At 68.3% G+C, this 18,197-nt stretch overlaps 2 protein-coding genes across 3 annotated transcripts; one reads left to right on the top strand and one right to left on the bottom strand.

Annotated features, from left to right (window-relative positions):
• Window positions 1-656: 656 nt before the first annotated feature.
• On the top strand, window positions 657-5,049 carry LOC110287980 (uncharacterized). Of its 2 annotated transcripts, XM_085837857.1 has the most exons (9): window positions 657-722; window positions 2,282-2,329; window positions 2,427-2,453; window positions 2,546-2,599; window positions 2,738-2,860; window positions 3,182-3,229; window positions 3,330-3,359; window positions 3,641-3,769; window positions 4,919-5,049. In XM_085837857.1, the coding sequence occupies exons 2-9, from the start codon at window positions 2,288-2,290 to the stop codon at window positions 4,958-4,960; spliced, it is 495 nt and encodes a 164-aa protein (XP_085693983.1). In that variant the 5' UTR covers window positions 657-722; window positions 2,282-2,287; the 3' UTR covers window positions 4,961-5,049. The 2 variants fall into 2 exon arrangements, with proteins under 2 accessions (XP_085693983.1, XP_085693984.1); XM_085837858.1 differs by lacking the exon at window positions 3,641-3,769.
• A 387-nt stretch (window positions 5,050-5,436) lies between these two features.
• Window positions 5,437-16,842, bottom strand: LOC110287979 (arylsulfatase L-like). Its single transcript, XM_085838332.1, has 11 exons — window positions 16,642-16,842; window positions 11,790-11,840; window positions 11,218-11,430; window positions 10,727-10,848; window positions 10,176-10,298; window positions 9,212-9,707; window positions 8,370-8,506; window positions 8,060-8,194; window positions 6,977-7,139; window positions 6,307-6,428; window positions 5,437-5,897 (listed from the first exon to the last, which is right to left on the bottom strand). Exons 2-11 carry the CDS (start codon window positions 11,810-11,812, stop codon window positions 5,437-5,439), a joined length of 1,995 nt encoding a protein of 664 aa, XP_085694458.1. The 5' UTR covers window positions 11,813-11,840; window positions 16,642-16,842.
• Window positions 16,843-18,197: the final 1,355 nt, after the last annotated feature.

The following is an 18,197-nucleotide window of genomic DNA, read 5'->3' as shown; positions in this document are numbered from 1 at the left end:
GCACTCAGGGTCACTCCCCTGCCTCAGCTCCTCCTCTCCTCCACCCCAGCCGCACTCAGGGTCACTCCCCTGCCTCAGCTACTCCTCCACCCCAGCCGCACTCAGGGTCACTCCCCTGCCTCAGCTCCTCCTCTCCTCCACCCCAGCCGCACTCAGGGTCACTCCCCTGCCTCAGCTCCTCCTCCACCCCAGCTGCACTCAGGGTCACTCCCCTGCCTCAGCTCCTCCTCCACCCCAGCTGCACTCAGGGTCACTCCCCTGCCTCAGCTCCTCCTCTCCTCCACCCCAGCCGCACTCAGGGTCACTCCCCTGCCTCAGCTCCTCCTCCACCCCAGCCGCACTCAGGGTCACTCCCCTGCCTCAGCTCCTCCACCCCAGCCGCACTCAGGGTCACTCCCCTGCCTCAGCTCCTCCTCCACCCCAGCCGCACTCAGGGTCACTCCCCTGCCTCAGCTCCTCCTCCTTCCTGGTTCTCCTGTTACCTCACAGGGGGCGTGGCCTAACCCGTCCCCACTCCCAAGATGCCCCGGGGCCGGCAGGATCCTCCCACCCCGCCCCACCCAGGCCGCCCCCGTCCAGCCAGATCCGGTTTGTCTGCCCGTGGTGGGCGTGGCCTCCCCCAGCTGTCACTCTCGCACACCCCGTGATGTCACCCACGGCGATGGCGGCCCCGACCCCGCGGCTGCTGCTTCTAGGCTGCGTCCTCCTCTCCCGGGTCCTGGGTGAGTCCGGCCTGAGCCGCCCCAATCCGGTTCCCACGCGGGCCCCCGGGGTGACTGACAGGCCGTCTGGCCACGCCCCCCCAACCCCGCCCTCCGCCCTGCGGCCCGAGAACCCCGGGGAGAGGAGAGAAAACGCCAGGGTCCTTCACAAGTAAAGAGCAGCGGGCAACAAACAACAAGGTTTTCTCCCCAGACCCTGGGGCCCTGACCCCCGGGCGACCCCGGGTGACCCCTGACCCCAGGCCCCAGGCCCTGACCCCTGACCTCAGGCCCCGGGGTTGCCCCCCCCAAACCCCATGAGAAACTGAAGCGGCAGCAGCCGCAGCCGACAGGTCTGGGCCGGCACGGGCTGAGCTGCGTGGGTGGGCGGAGCTGGGTCAAACCGGTTTGGTCGGCATCAGGTGGGAGCCCAGAGTCAGGCAGAGCAGGTCTGGCCGGGTTGGGGTGGGGCGGGTGGGTGAGTCACACTCACAGTCATCCCCCTGCCCCACATTCTCACGGTCACAGTCATCCCCCTGCCTCACACTCACAGTCATCCCCCTGCCTCACACAGTCACTCACAGTCATCCCCCTGCCTCACACAGTCACTCACAGTCATCCCCCTGCCTCTCACAGTCACTCACAGTCATCCCCCTGCCTCTCACAGTCACTCAGCGTCATCCCCCTGCCTCACACAGTCACTCAGCGTCATCCCCCTGCCTCACACAGTTACTCACAGTCATCCCCCTGCCTCACACAGTCACTCAGCGTCATCCCCCTGCCTCACACTCACAGTCATCCCCCTGCCTCACACTCACAGCCATCCCCCTGCCTCACACTCACAGCCATCCCCCTGCCTCAGCGTCACCTGCCCATCACAGCCATCCCCCTGCCTCAGCCTCACCTGCCCATCACAGCCATCCCCCGGCCTCAGCGTCACCTGCCCATCACAGCCATCCCCCTGCCTCAGCGTCACCTGCCCATCACAGCCATCCCCCTGCCTCAGCGTCACCTGCCCATCACAGCCATCCCCCTGCCTCAGCCTCACCTGCCCATCACAGCCATCCCCCTGCCTCAGCGTCACCTGCCCATCACAGCCATCCCCCTGCCTCAGCGTCACCTGCCCATCACAGCCATCCCCCTGCCTCAGCGTCACCTGCCCATCACAGCCATCCCCCTGCCTCACACTCACAGTCATCCCCCTGCCTCACACTCACAGTCATCCCCCTGCCTCACAGTCACAGTCACAGCCATCCCCCTGCCTCACACTCACAGTCACAGTCATCCCCCTGCCTCACACTCACACTCACAGTCATCCCCCTGCCTCACAGTCACACTCAGAGTCATCCCCCTGCCTCACACTCACACTCACAGTCATCCCCCTGCCTCACACTCACAGTCACAGTCATCCCCCTGCCTCACAGTCACAGTCATCCCCCTGCCTCACACTCACAGTCATCCCCCTGCCTCACACTCACTCACAGTCATCCCCCTGCCCCACACTCACACTCACAGTCATCCCCCTGCCTCTGCCCCGTGCGGTGACCCCTGACCCCCGACCCCACCCCACCCCCCTGCAGGCGACAATGGCGACTTCGACCTCGCGGACGCCCTGGACGACGCCGGTGGTGAGCGCCTGGGGCATCATGGGAACGGGGCGGGGCGGGGCCTGCGGACGCCATCTTGGCTCCGGTTAAATTTTTTTTATTTTCCTCTCTTACCCAGAATCCACGCCGAGGCCCGGGGGCGGCGGTGAGTGACGTCACCCCGGCCCCGCCCCTGCCCCGCCCCCGGCTTCGCCCACGTGACCCCACCCCGACCCCGTGTCCCCTCCGCCCCCGCAGGCCTCTACCCGCGGCTGCCCCAGGACCCGCCCCGCGACCCCCACGACCCCGGACGTGAGTCAGCGCCGACAGGGGGGCGGGGCCTGGGAACCGGAAGAGGCGGGGCCGCGGGCGGGGGGGGGTGACGTCGGCATCCGGGAGCCGGCACTTCCTGGTGCTGAGTGAGGTCACTTCCTGTCGCATCCCGCGTAGACGTCTACCCGCCCCCGAGGCCCCGCCCGCAGCCCCCGAGGCCCCGCCCACAGCCGCAGCCCCGCCCACAGCCGCAGCCCCGCCCACAGCCGCAGCCCCACGGCGATCTGGACGGATGGGGAGGTGAGTGGGGGGCGTGGCGAGGCCTGGGGGCGGGCACTTCCTGTCGGGGGCGGAGCTTCCTGTTTCCGTCGCCGAGCCGGCTGCGACCGGTTTGCCGGGTCAGGGGCCTGGTTTGAAATTCACGCTTAATTTATGCAAATTTTATGCAAATCCACAAAAAGGCCTGGGAGTGGGCGGGGCCTTCGTGATTTATGCAAATGAGCCACGGAATATTCATGAGAGGAGACGGGCGGGGCGGGGCCGTCCTCATGAATATGCAAATCGGCCTCGGTGATGTAACGCCTAGCCCCGCCCCCCGCCCCGCCCTCTCCTCGCGGACAGGAAGTGACGGCGACGCCCACCCGGGGAGCTACGGCGGCGACGCCCACGGTGAGGACGGCGGGGAGGGGGCGGGGCTGCCTGTCAGTCTCCCGCTGGCTCCGCCCCTCCCTGCGACGTCACTTCCTGTCTCTCCTCCCACCCCCCACAGGCGGAAGTCACGGCCACGGCGGCGGGACAGGTAGTGGGTGGGCGGGGCCCGGGAGGGGCGGGGCCTCCGTGACGGAAGGGCGGGGCAGGAAGTGGCCACGGGGATGGGCGGGGGGTTGGCGGGCGTCGTGGGTGATGTCATCGGGGTAACAGGAAGTGGATCTGGGGGGACAGGAAGTGCCTGGTGTGGGACAGGAAGTGGGTCTGGGGAACAGGAAGTGCGGGGCCCGGATGGGAAGTGGGGTCAGCGGTGACAGGGAGTGGGCGTGGCCGCCCGCCCGTCACTCGCCGGCCCCGCCCCCCGCCTCCCAGCCGCGCCCGCAGGCCCCGTGGCGTCCATCGTGGCCCCCGTCGTCTCCGTCGTCGTCCTCGCCCTGCTCGGCGCCGGGGCCGGGTACATCCGGTCGCACAGGGGCGGGGCCTGCCTGGGGCGGGGCCGCGGTGAGTCACGCCCACCAGGGATGTGGGAGTGGACGTGACACACGGGGACAGGAAGTGACCGTGGGGGGACAGGAAGTGTCTGTGGGGGGACAGGAAGTGACTGTGGGGGGACAGGAAGTGACTGTGGGGGGACAGGAAGTGACCCTGGGGGACAGGAAGTGACCGTGGGGGGACAGGAAGTGACCGTGGGGGGACAGGAAGTGACCGTGGGGGGACAGGAAGTGACCGTGGGGGGACAGGAAGTGACCCGGGGGGACAGGAAGTGACTGTGGGGGACAGGAAGTGACCCTGGGGGACAGGAAGTGACCGTGGGGGGACAGGAAGTGACCGTGGGGGGACAGGAAGTGACCGTGGTGAGACAGGAAGTGACGCAGGGGGACAGGAAGTGACCCTGGGGGACAGGGGGACAGGAAGTGACCCTGGGGGACAGGAAGTGACTGTGGGGGGACAGGAAGTGACTGTGGGGGGACAGGAAGTGACTGTGGGGGGACAGGAAGTGACTGTGGGGGACAGGAAGTGACCGTGGGGGGACAGGAAGTGACCGTGGGGGGACAGGAAGTGACCGTGGGGGACAGGAAGTGACTGTGGGGGGACAGGAAGTGACTGTGGGGGGACAGGAAGTGACCGTGGGGGGACAGGAAGTGACCGTGGGGGGACAGGAAGTGACTGTGGGGGGACAGGAAGTGACTGTGGGGGGACAGGAAGTGACCGTGGGGGGACAGGAAGTGACCGTGGGGGGACAGGAAGTGACTGTGGGGGACAGGAAGTGACCGTGGGGGGACAGGAAGTGACCGTGGGGGGACAGGAAGTGACCGTGGGGGACAGGAAGTGACTGTGGGGGGACAGGAAGTGACTGTGGGGGGACAGGAAGTGACTGTGTGGGGACAGGAAGTGACCGTGGGGGGACAGGAAGTGACCCTGGGGGACAGGAAGTGACTGTGGGGGGACAGGAAGTGACCGTGGGGGGACAGGAAGTGACCGTGGGGGGACAGGAAGTGACCCGGGGGGACAGGAAGTGACTGTGGGGGGACAGGAAGTGACTGTGGGGGGACAGGAAGTGACCCTGGGGGACAGGAAGTGACCCTGGGGGCTCCGGGGTGGGCGTGGCTCCCACCTCCACCCTGACCCCGCCCCCTCCCCGCCCCTCAGAGTCGCAGCCGGTGTGAGGACGACATCATGGCCGCCCTGTGATGACCCCACGGTGACCTCGCCGCGACCCCTGTGATGTCATCGCCCTCGGGGAGGGGGAGGGGAGGAGGAATAAAGCGGTGATGACGTCACTTCCTGTCTGTGTGCGTCCATGAGGGGTGGGTGGGTCCGGGCGTCGCATGTCAATCATAGAAGCAGGAAGTAGGGGGGGGCGGGACCAGGCCGCCATTTTCATTTTACTTTTATTCGGTTAAATGAAACAGGAAGTCCCGCCCCCCACTCCCCATTCGACACCGCAGCCCCCAGAAACCCCAGCCAGGCCCCGACCCCGACCCCACTTCCTGTCCCCGCCTCCAAAACCCTCCACTTCCTGTTGCACCTGAAGTCCCGCCCCCACTTCCGGTTCCACTTCCTGTGACGCCCACAACCCCCTGGGGGGGGCCAATGGACACCACTTCCGGTCCCACAGGAAGTCCCGCCCCACTTCCCCCTCCACCTCCGATTCCGGTCCCCGGCCCTCACAGGAAGTCCCGCCCCGCGTCGCCGGCCCCGGCCCCGCCCCCCGGGCCGAGGTCGCAGGCGCAGGCCCCGCCCCCCGCGCCCCGCCCCCAGCAGCAGGGCTGCAGCCACGGGCGGGGCAGGACGTAGAGCGACCCCAGCTGCTGCTTGGCCTGGCTCAGCGAGCGCCACACGCGGTCATGCTCCTGCCTCACGCGCGACACCACGGCCGCCAGCCCCGGCTCCGCCCCCGGCGACAGCGGCCGCGCCTCCCCCGGGTCGGAGGTCAGCTCGTACAGCAGCGGGGGGTCGTGCGGGGTCACCGCGGCGCCCACGCAGGGGCACAGCCGGGCCTGGGGGGCCGCGCCCGCCTCCTCCTCGCCGTCGCCGCCATCATGGCCACCGTCCGGCCCCGCGCAGGAGCCCGAGCCCGGGGGGTCGAAGGTCGGCGTCGCGAAGTGCACTTTCCACACCTTCCCGCCTGCGGGCGGGGTCGGGGGCGGGACAGGAAGTGAGGTCACGTGGGGGGGCGGGGAGCGGACCAGGACGGCCGGGGACTGACAGGAAGTGGTGTCAGTGACAGGAAGTGACCAGGAAGTGGGAGGGGCGGGACAGGAAGTGACCTCACAGAGGGAAGAAGTAGACAGGAAGTGACTTCAGGGGGGCGGGGAATGGACAGGAAGTGACCTCAGGGGGCGGGGAATGGACAGGAAGTGACGACGGTCGGACCGGAAGTGGCCACGCGGGCACAGGAAGTGACACGGGGAGACAGGAAGTGACCAGGAAGTGGGCGGAGGGAGACAGGAAGTGACCCCCGCGGTCGGGACACCGGCCCAGCCCCCGCCCGGGCCGCCCCCCGGGCCCCGCCCGCCCCGCCCCGCGTCACTCACGCTCGCGCTGCACCAGCCGGGCCGCGTGCAGGAAAACCTCGCAGTAGTGGAGCAGGACCTCGTGGGCCGAGCGCCCGGCCCCGCCCCGCAGCAGCGGCATCAGGTCGCGCCCGTCAATCACCCTGCGGGGCGGGGCCGGCCGCGGGCAGGGGTGGAGGTCACTTCCCGTGCGTGACCCCGACCCCACTTCCTGTCTGACGTCCCGCCTGGCCCCGCCCACTGCCTCCCTGACTCCGCCCACGCCTTCCTGGGTGGTGGCGAGGGTGACATCACTTCCTGGGTGACGTCACCGGCTCCGACCTGGCCCGCACTCCCCACTTCCTGTCTGGGTTCTGAGGTCACTTCCTGTGTGAACTTCACGACGCCTCACTTCCTGTCCGTCTGCGGGATGACGTCATCCCCCGCCAGGCCCCGCCCCTGCCCCTCACCCCCTGCCCCGCCCTCACCCCCCGCCCCGCCCTCACTTCCTGCCCCGCCCTCACTCCCTGCCCCACCCTCACTTCCTGCCCCGCCCTCACTTCCCGCCCTCACTCCCTGCCCCACCCTCACTTCCTGCCCCGCTCTCACCCCCTGCCCCGCCCTCACTTCCTGCCCCGCCCTCACTCCCTGCCCCACCCTCACTTCCTGCCCCGCCCTCACTTCCCGCTCTCACTCCCGGCCCCGCCCTCACCGGTCCCCGGGCAGGGCCGCGCCCGCCAGCCCCAGCACCGTGGGGAAGACGTCCATGAGGCTCGTGGGCTCCTCGACGACGCGGCCCCGGGGCAGGACGCGCGGCCACCGGAAGAGGGCGGGGACGCGGATGCCGCCCTCCAGGCCGCCCATGCCCTTGCCGCCTGCGGGGTCACGGGGCGGGGTCAGGGGGTCACCTCAGGGTCGGGGGCGGGGTCAGGGGGTCACCTCAGGGTCAGGGGCGGGGTCAGGGGGTCACCTCAGGGTCGGGGGCGGGGTCAGGGGGTCACCTCAGGGTCAGGGGCGGGGTCAGGACGTGGAGCTGGGGTGGCAGGAAGGGACGATGGCTGCACAGGAAGTGGGTTCCCGGGGACAGGAAGTGGTGGGGCGGGACAGGAAGTGCGGGGGTGGGACAGGAAGTGCGGGGCTGGGACAGGAAGTGCCTGGGGCGGGACAGGAAGTCCAGGGGCGGAACAGGAAGTGCCTTGGGCGGGACAGGAAGTGCAGGGGCAGAACAGGAAGTGCCTGGGGCGGGACAGGAAGTGTGGGGGTAGGACAGGAAGTGCCTGGGGCGGGACAGGAAGTGCAGGGGCAGAACAGGAAGTGCAGGGGCGGGACAGGAAGTGCCTGGGGTGGGACAGGAAGTGCGGGGGCGGGACAGGAAGTGCTTGGGGCGGGACAGGAAGTGCAGGGGCGGGACAGGAAATGCTTGGAGCGGGACAGAAGTGCCTGGGGCGGGACAGGAAGTGCCTGGGGCGGGACAGGAAGTGCCTGGGGCGGGACAGGAAGTGCAGGGGCGGGACAGGAAGTGCAGGGGCGGGACAGAAGTGCCTGGGGCGGGACAGGAAGTGCAGGGGCGGGACAGAAGTGCCTGGGGTGGGACAGGAAGTGCGGGGGCGGGACAGGAAGTGCTTGGGGCGGGACAGGAAGTGCAGGGGCGGGACAGGAAGTGCAGGGGCGGGACAGAAGTGCCTGGGGCGGGACAGGAAGTGCCTGGGGCGGGACAGGAAGTGCAGGGGCGGGACAGGAAGTGCCTGGGGCGGGACAGGAAGTGCCTGGGGCGGGACAGGAAGTGCCCGCTCACCCCGGAAGACGCCGTTGGAGCCGCCCAGCCGCTGCCCGCCCGCCCGGGCCTCGAGCCAGGCGCCGTTGTCGGACGTGAAGTGGACGAGGGTGCGGCCGGCGAGGCCCTCACGGTCCAGGGCGGCCATGATGCGGCCTGCGGGGTCGCGGGGTCAGGGGTCACGGGGCGGGGTCACCGGCCAGGTCAGAGGTCGCGGGGGGCGATGTCGCTCCGTGGAGCCCCGCCCTCCACGGCCCCACCCACCGGCCCCGACCCCGCGACCCCCGACCCCGCGACCCCCGACCCCGCGACCCCCGACCCCGCGACGCACCCACAACCCAGTCCATCTCCTCCACGTTGTCCCCGTAGCGCCCGTGCGCGCTGCGGCCACGGAAGGCGGGCGACGTCACCAGCGGGGTGTGGACGTGGAGCAGCGACACCAGCAGCAGGAAGGGGGCGTGGCTGTGCCTGCCGGGGGGGGGGGGGCGGGTTTGGTCAGTCACGGACATCCCCCTGCCTTAGATTCACACTCCCGGTCATCCCCCTGCCTCAGCTCCTCACTTGTGGTCATCCCCCCGCCTCAGAAATCCATCCAAGGTCATCCCCCTGCCTCAGATTCACGCTCACTGTCAGACCCCCGGATAAACACTCTACTCACAGTCATCCCCCTGCCTCAGCCCCACACTTGTGGTCATCCCCCTGCCTCAGATTCACACTCGCAGTCATCCCCCTGCATCACACTCTTTACTCACAGTCATCCCCCTGCCTCAGGAATCTACTTGCTGTCATCCCCCTGCATCACACTCTTCACTCACAGTCATCCCCCTGCCTCAGCCATACACTTGTGGTCATCCCCCTGCCTCAGATTCACACTCACTGTCATCCCCCTGCATCACACTCTTCACTCACAGTCATCCCCCTGCCTCAGATTCACACTTGCTGTCATCCCCCTGCATCACACTCTTCACTCACAGTCATCCCCCTGCCTCAGATTCACACTTGCTGTCATCCCCCTGCATCACACTCTTCACTCACAGTCATCCCCCTGCCTCAGATTCACACTTGCTGTCATCCCCCCGCGTCACACTCTTCACTCACCGTCATCCCCCTGCCTTAGCTCCAATACCCACCCCGCCCCGTGATCCCCACCCCGCCCCGCCCCGCCCCGCTCACCGGTGCAGGAAGTCCTCGGCCTCGCGCAGCAGCAGCGCGGTGACGCCCGCGAGCCGCACGGGCTGCTGGACGACGCTGCCGTTGCGCATCAGGAAGCAGTCGAGCCGCGCCACGGCCACGCCCACCGCCCCCGACCCCGCCCACAGCGCCGCCGCGGCCACGCCCAACGCCAGGGCCGCCCACGCCCACGGCCACACCCGCCTGCCCGGGCCTCGCCCCCGCTCCCGGCCACGCCCCCGGGCCGCCCACGCCGCCGCCGCCGCCGCCACGGCCGCCACGGCCGCCAGACCCCGCCCCGCCCCGCGCAGGCGCCGCTCCAGCCCCGCCCGCTTCTCGGAGGGCGACGGCCCCGGCCACGCCCCCGGCTCCGCCCCCTCCACCGCGCAGTCTCCCATGAGGCCGAGCGGCAGCCCCAGGAAGTGGTGGAAGCCGTGGCGCTGGGGGTGGTGGCAGAGGTCGGACGACGTCTCGCAGTTCAGGCCCAGGTGCCACTTCCCTGCGGGGGGGGGGTGGGACGGGGGCGGTGAGGTCACTTCCTGTCTGGGGCGCCCGCTTCCTGCCCTGGATTTCATCGCCCATGGCCTGGTGACCTCACTTCCTGTCGAGAAAACTCACTTCCTGCGACTTACGACGTCACTTCCTGTGTGGGGGCCCCAGTCCCTGTCGCGCGGGACCCACTTCCTGTCACGGGCGGGGGCAGTGAGGTCACTTCCTGTCTCACCCCCCCCCCCCCGCCATGGATTTCATCACTTACGGCCTGGTGACCTCACTTCCTGTCTGGCAACCCCACTTCCTGTCGGGCGGGAGCCACTTCCTGTGACCCTGGGTGGGCCCCGCAGCCTGACTTCCTGTCCTGCCCGCCCACAGGAAGTGACGTCGCTGGCCCACGCCCACCGGCGGCCATGACGTCATCGGCGACCCCACCCTCGGCCCCGCCCCCGCGGCCCCGCCCGGCCCCGCTCACCCACGAGCCCCGTGACGTAGCCCCGCCCCTGCAGGACCCGCGCGAACGTCAGCTCCTCGGGGGGGAGGCCGCCCGCGCCCGACGCCCACTGCAGCACGCGGTGCCCGTTGCCCGACGTCATCCCTGCGGGGGGGGCGGGGCGGAGGCGGGGTCAGCGGGGTGGGGCGGAGCCAGGGGTGGGGCAGGGAAGTGGGTGTGGGGGCCAGGAAGTGGGTTTTATGAACAGGAAGTGGGTCTGGGGCAACAGGAAGTGGGTCTGGGGCAACAGGAAGTGGTTTTGGGGCAACAGGAAGTGGGTTTGGAGGAACAGGAAGTGGGTCAGGGGGAACAGGAAGTGGGTCTGGGGGAACAGGAAGTGGGTCAGGGGGAACAGGAAGTGGTTTTGGGGCAACAGGAAGTGGGTTTGGGGCAACAGGAAGTGGGTCTGGGGGAACAGGAAGTTGGTTTGGGGCAACAGGAAGTGGGTCTGGGGGAACAGGAAGTGGATTTAGCGGAACAGGAAGTGGCAGCGGCCGGGCGTGGACAGGAAGTGGGGGCGTGGCCCCGCTCACCCGTGCGGACCGGGTAGCGCCCCGTGAGGAAGGCGGCGCGGCTGGGCGTGCACACGGCCTCGGCCGCCAGGTGGTGCGCGAGGCGGACGCCGTCCCGGGCGAGGCGGTCGATGTTGGGCGTCCTGGGGGCGGGGCGTGGGGAGTGGGTGGGGCTCAGGGGTCGGTGTCGGGGTCGGGGGTTGGGGCTGGGGGGTGGGGTCACGAGGCGGGGGCGGGGCTATGCAGGTCAGGGCCGTGAACGTTCGCGAGGCACGGGGAAGGGGGCGGGGCCCTCCGTATGCAAATCAAGGGCCATGCCAATCACGAGGCTCCGCCCCCTCGCCAGCCGCATGCAAATTTATGCAAATGAGCGCGCGTACGCTGATGACGTCGGCCCAGGGGCGGGGATATGCAAACGAGCTGTTGGATATCCACGGCCCGCGGGGAGGGGCCGACGGCCGTGGGCGGGGCCCCGGCGGGGGTCGGGGGCGGGGCAGGAAGTGACGTCACACCTGAGCGTGCCGTTGCCGTAGCAGCCGAGGTCCCCGAGGCCGAGGTCGTCGGCCATGATGAGCAGGAAGTTGGGCCGCGGCGGGGGCGGGTCGAGGGGCGTGGCCTCCGGGTCGGGGGGCGGGGCCCCCGGGCGCTGGGGGGCGGAGCCGCGGGGCAGGGACAGCGACAGCAGCAGCGCGAAGAGGAAGCCCGGCCGGGCCGGGGGGCGGGGCCTGCGGGGGCGGGGACATGCAAATGAGGGGCTCGGGTGCGTGGGGGCGGGGCTCGGGGATATGCAAATGAGCCTCGGGCGGGGCGGACCGGCATGCAAATGAGGAGGGCGTTATGCAAATGAGATGCTGGACTCCCGTGATGTCATTGATATGCAAATGAGGAGGGCGGAGGCTTGGGCGACGCGGGTGACGTCATCAGCATGGCCACGCCCCCAGCGGGAGACATGCAAATCGCCGAGCTCATTAGCATAGGCGGGGGAGGGGCCGTATGCAAATGAGGCTCGTTAGCATGGCCGCCGCCCCGGACACGCCCCCCGCGCCGTGATGCAAATCGCGGGCCGGCGGTGGGCGTGGCTCACCCGTCACTCCCGGGCGCGGCCATGACGTCGGCTTCCTGTGGGCGGGACTTCCTGTGGGGGACAGAGAGGGGGGGGAGGGAGGGGGGAGCTGGGGTGATGACGTCATTCGCCACGCCACAGCCAACCCCCTGCCTCAGCGTCACCTGCCCATCACAGCCATCCCCCTGCCTCACACTCACAGCCATCCCCCTGCCTCAGCCTCACCTGCCCATCACAGCCATCCCCCTGCCTCAGCGTCACCTGCCCATCACAGTCATCCCCCTGCCTCAGCCTCACCTGCCCATCACAGCCATCCCCCTGCCTCACACTCACAGCCATCCCCCTGCCTCAGCGTCACCTGGCCATCACAGCCATCCCCCTGCCTCAGCCTCACCTGCCCATCACAGCCATCCCCCTGCCTCACACTCACAGCCATCCCCCTGCCTCAGCCTCACCTGCCCATCACAGTCATCCCCCTGCCTCAGCGTCACCTGCCCATCACAGCCATCCCCCTGCCTCACACTCACAGTCATCCCCCTGCCTCAGCGTCACCTGCCCATCACAGCCATCCCCCTGCCTCACACTCACAGTCATCCCCCTGCCTCAGCGTCACAGCCATCCCCCTGCCTCACACTCACAGTCATCCCCCTGCCTCAGCGTCACCTGCCCATCACAGCCATCCCCCTGCCTCAGCGTCACCTGCCCATCACAGCCATCCCCCTGCCTCAGCCTCACAGCCATCCCCCTGCCTCACACTCACCTGCCCATCACAGCCATCCCCCTGCCTCAGCGTCACCTGCCCATCACAGCCATCCCCCTGCCTCAGCGTCACCTGCCCATCACAGCCATCCCCCTGCCTCAGCCTCACAGCCATCCCCCTGCCTCACACTCACCTGCCCATCACAGCCATCCCCCTGCCTCAGCGTCACCTGCCCATCACAGCCATCCCCCTGCCTCAGCGTCACCTGCCCATCACAGCCATCCCCCTGCCTCAGCGTCACCTGCCCATCACAGCCATCCCCCTGCCTCAGCGTCACCTGCCCATCACAGTCATCCCCCTGCCTCAGCCTCACCTGCCCATCACAGCCATCCCCCTGCCTCACACTCACAGCCATCCCCCTGCCTCAGCCTCACCTGGCCATCACAGCCATCCCCCTGCCTCAGCCTCACCTGCCCATCACAGCCATCCCCCTGCCTCACACTCACAGCCATCCCCCTGCCTCAGCCTCACCTGCCCATCACAGCCATCCCCCTGCCTCAGCGTCACCTGCCCATCACAGCCATCCCCCTGCCTCACACTCACCTGCCCATCACAGCCATCCCCCTGCCTCAGCGTCACCTGCCCATCACAGCCATCCCCCTGCCTCAGCGTCACCTGCCCATCACAGTCATCCCCCTGCCTCAGCCTCACCTGCCCATCACAGCCATCCCCCTGCCTCACACTCACAGCCATCCCCCTGCCTCAGCGTCACCTGGCCATCACAGCCATCCCCCTGCCTCAGCCTCACCTGCCCATCACAGCCATCCCCCTGCCTCACACTCACAGCCATCCCCCTGCCTCACACTCACCTGCCCATCACAGCCATCCCCCTGCCTCAGCGTCACCTGCCCATCACAGCCATCCCCCTGCCTCACACTCACAGCCATCCCCCTGCCTCAGCCTCACCTGCCCATCACAGCCATCCCCCTGCCTCAGCGTCACCTGCCCATCACAGTCATCCCCCTGCCTCACACTCACAGCCATCCCCCTGCCTCAGCGTCACCTGCCCATCACAGCCATCCCCCTGCCTCAGCCTCACCTGCCCATCACAGCCATCCCCCTGCCTCAGCCTCACCTGCCCATCACAGCCATCCCCCTGCCTCAGCCTCACCTGCCCATCACAGCCATCCCCCTGCCTCAGCGTCACCTGCCCATCACAGCCATCCCCCTGCCTCACACTCACAGCCATCCCCCTGCCTCAGCCTCACCTGCCCATCACAGCCATCCCCCTGCCTCAGCGTCACCTGCCCATCACAGTCATCCCCCTGCCTCACACTCACAGCCATCCCCCTGCCTCAGCCTCACCTGCCCATCACAGCCATCCCCCTGCCTCACACTCACCTGCCCATCACAGCCATCCCCCTGCCTCAGCCTCACCTGCCCATCACAGCCATCCCCCTGCCTCAGCGTCACCTGCCCATCACAGCCATCCCCCTGCCTCAGCCTCACCTGCCCATCACAGTCATCCCCCTGCCTCAGCGTCACCTGCCCATCACAGCCATCCCCCTGCCTCACACTCACAGTCATCCCCCTGCCTCAGCGTCACCTGCCCATCACAGCCATCCCCCTGCCTCAGCCTCACCTGCCCATCACAGCCATCCCCCTGCCTCAGCGTCACCTGCCCATCACAGCCATCCCCCTGCCTCAGCCTCACCTGCCCATCACAGCCATCCCCCTGCCTCAGCCTCACCTGCCCATCACAGCCATCCCCCTGCCTCAGCGTCACCTGCCCATCACAGCCATCCCCCTGCCTCAGCCTCACCTGCCCATCACAGCCATCCCCCTGCCTCACACTCACAGCCATCCCCCTGCCTCAGCGTCACCTGCCCATCACAGCCATCCCCCTGCCTCAGCCTCACCTGCCCATCACAGCCATCCCCCTGCCTCAGCCTCACCTGCCCATCACAGCCATCCCCCTGCCTCACACTCACAGCCATCCCCCTGCCTCAGCCTCACCTGCCCATCACAGCCATCCCCCTGCCTCAGCGTCACCTGCCCATCACAGCCATCCCCCTGCCTCACACTCACAGCCATCCCCCTGCCTCAGCCTCACCTGCCCATCACAGCCATCCCCCTGCCTCAGCCTCACCTGCCCATCACAGCCATCCCCCTGCCTCAGCCTCACCTGCCCATCACAGCCATCCCCCTGCCTCAGCGTCACCTGCCCATCACAGCCATCCCCCTGCCTCAGCCTCACCTGCCCATCACAGCCATCCCCCTGCCTCAGCCTCACCTGCCCATCACAGCCATCCCCCTGCCTCACACTCACAGCCATCCCCCCGCCTCAGCCTCACCTGCCCATCACAGCCATCCCCCTGCCTCACACTCACAGCCATCCCCCTGCCTCACACTCACAGTCATCCCCCTGCCTCACACTCACAGCCATCCCCCTGCCTCAGCGTCACCTGCCCATCACAGCCATCCCCCTGCCTCAGCGTCACCTGCCCATCACAGTCATCCCCCTGCCTCAGCCTCACCTGCCCATCACAGTCATCCCCCTGCCTCAGCGTCACCTGCCCATCACAGCCATCCCCCTGCCTCAGCCTCACCTGCCCATCACAGCCATCCCCCTGCCTCACACTCACAGTCATCCCCCTGCCTCAGCGTCACCTGCCCATCACAGCCATCCCCCTGCCTCAGCCTCACCTGCCCATCACAGCCATCCCCCTGCCTCACACTCACAGCCATCCCCCTGCCTCAGCCTCACCTGCCCATCACAGCCATCCCCCTGCCTCAGCGTCACCTGCCCATCACAGCCATCCCCCTGCCTCACACTCACAGTCATCCCCCTGCCTCACACTCACAGCCATCCCCCTGCCTCACACTCACAGTCATCCCCCTGCCTCAGCCTCACCTGCCCATCACAGCCATCCCCCTGCCTCACACTCACAGCCATCCCCCTGCCTCAGCCTCACAGCCATCCCCCTGCCTCAGCCTCACCTGCCCATCACAGCCATCCCCCTGCCTCAGCTTCACCTGTCCATCACAGCCATCCCCCTGCCTCAGCCTCACCTGCCCATCACAGCCATCCCCCTGCCTCACACTCACAGCCATCCCCCTGCCTCAGCGTCACCTGGCCATCACAGCCATCCCCCTGCCTCAGCCTCACCTGCCCATCACAGCCATCCCCCTGCCTCACACTCACAGTCATCCCCCTGCCTCACACTCACAGCCATCCCCCTGCCTCACACTCACAGTCATCCCCCTGCCTCAGCGTCACCTGCCCATCACAGCCATCCCCCTGCCTCACACTCACAGTCATCCCCCTGCCTCAGCGTCACAGCCATCCCCCTGCCTCACACTCACAGTCATCCCCCTGCCTCAGCCTCACCTGCCCATCACAGCCATCCCCCTGCCTCAGCCTCACCTGCCCATCACAGCCATCCCCCTGCCTCAGCCTCACCTGCCCATCACAGCCATCCCCCTGCCTCACACTCACAGTCATCCCCCTGCCTCAGCCTCACAGCCATCCCCCTGCCTCACACTCACAGCCATCCCCCTGCCTCACACTCACAGCCATCCCCCTGCCTCACACTCACAGCCATCCCCCTGCCTCAGCGTCACCTGCCCATCACAGTCATCCCCCCGCCTCAGCCTCACCTGCCCATCACAGCCATCCCCCTGCCTCAGCCTCACCTGCCCATCACAGCCATCCCCCTGCCTCAGCGTCACCTGCCCATCACAGCCATCCCCCTGCCTCAGCGTCACCTGCCCATCACAGCCATCCCCCTGCCTCAGCCTCACCTGCCCATCACAGCCATCCCCCTGCCTCAGCGTCACCTGCCCATCACAGTCATCCCCCTGCCTCAGCCTCACCTGCCCATCACAGCCATCCCCCTGCCTCAGCGTCACCTGGCCATCACAGCCATCCCCCTGCCTCAGCCTCACCTGCCCATCACAGCCATCCCCCTGCCTCACACTCACAGCCATCCCCCTGCCTCAGCGTCACCTGGCCATCACAGCCATCCCCCTGCCTCACACTCACAGCCATCCCCCTGCCTCAGCGTCACCTGCCCATCACAGCCATCCCCCTGCCTCACACTCACAGCCATCCCCCTGCCCCACACTCGCGGGCCCCTCCGCGACCCCGCGGCCCCGCCCCTGACCCCTGACCCCGTGCGTCCCGCGCTGTCCGCCGCCGGCTGCAGCCGGTTCCGTCCTGGGCGCCGCGCGGGTCTGAGCTGGGCCGGGGGGCGTGGCCGGGGCGGGGCCTGCCGCGAGGGGGCGGGGCCGGGCGGGTCGGACCGGTCGGGGCCGGTTCTCCCTGCACGCGGGCTTCGGATCCGGCTCGGACCGGTTTTCCCGCCACGGCGCCCACGCAGGCCCCGCCCCCGCCCGCGGCCCCGCCCCCGCCGCGCTTACGTCACTCGCTCCGCCCACTCACGGGGCCCCGCCGCGGCCCGAACGACGGCTCCCGGCGTCCCCCGCGGCCGCCGCGGCGCGACTTCCGGCCCGAACCGGAAGTGGGTCCCTGGCCGACAGGAAGTGCGCGCGGCCTGCTGCGGGCGCGGGGGCTGACGGGAGATGTGGTCCGCGCGCGGGTCCCGAAACGAGGCGGTTCCGGTCCAGACCGGAAGTGTGCGTGGCGGCGCCGCGGGGGCCGACGGGAGATGGAGTCTCGGCCGGAAACGGCGTCCCCCTGCCTCACACAGTCACTCACAGTCATCCCCCTGCCTCACACAGTCACTCAGCGTCATCCCCCTGCCTCACAGTCACTCACAGTCATCCCCCTGCCTCACACAGTCACTCAGCGTCATCCCCCTGCCTCACACAGTCACTCAGCGTCATCCCCCTGCCTCACACAGTCACTCACAGTCATCCCCCTGCCTCACACAGTCACTAAGCGTCATCCCCCTGCCTCACACAGTCACTCAGCGTCATCCCCCTGCCTCACACAGTCACTCACAGTCATCCCCCTGCCTCACACAGTCACTCAGCGTCATCCCCCTGCCTCACACAGTCACTCACAGTCATTCCCCTGCCTCACACAGTCACTCACAGTCATCCCCCTGCCTCACACAGTCACTCAGCGTCATCCCCCTGCCTCACACAGTCACTCACAGTCATCCCCCTGCCTCACACAGTCACTAAGCGTCATCCCCCTGCCTCACACAGTCACTCAGCGTCATCCCCCTGCCTCACACAGTCACTCACAGTCATCCCCCTGCCTCACACAGTCACTCAGCGTCATCCCCCTGCCTCACACAGTCACTCACAGTCATCCCCCTGCCTCACACAGTCACTCACAGTCATGCCCCTGCCTCACACAGTCACTCAGCGTCATCCCCCTGCCTCACACAGTCACTCAGCGCCATCCCCCTGCCTCACACAGTCACTCACAGTCATCCCCCTGCCTCTCACAGTCACTCAGTGTCATCCCCCTGCCTCACACAGTCACTCACAGTCATCCCCCTGCCTCTCACAGTCACTCACAGTCATCCCCCTGCCTCACACAGTCACTCACAGTCATCCCCCTGCCTCAGACAGTCACTCAGCGTCATCCCCCTGCCTCACACAGTCACACACAGTCATCCCCCTGCCTCTCACAGTCACTCAGCGTCATCCCCCTGCCTCACACAGTCACTCAGCGTCATCCCCCTGCCTCACACAGTCACTCAGCGTCATCCCCCTGCCTCACACAGTCACTCAGCGTCATCCCCCGGCCTCAC

This window comes from Mus caroli, unplaced genomic scaffold, assembly GCF_978045245.1.
Source record: "Mus caroli unplaced genomic scaffold, Mus_caroli_1 scaffold_5, whole genome shotgun sequence".
Classification (NCBI taxonomy): Eukaryota; Metazoa; Chordata; class Mammalia; order Rodentia; family Muridae; genus Mus; species Mus caroli.
This window is presented reverse-complemented; position numbering and strand designations above follow the sequence as displayed.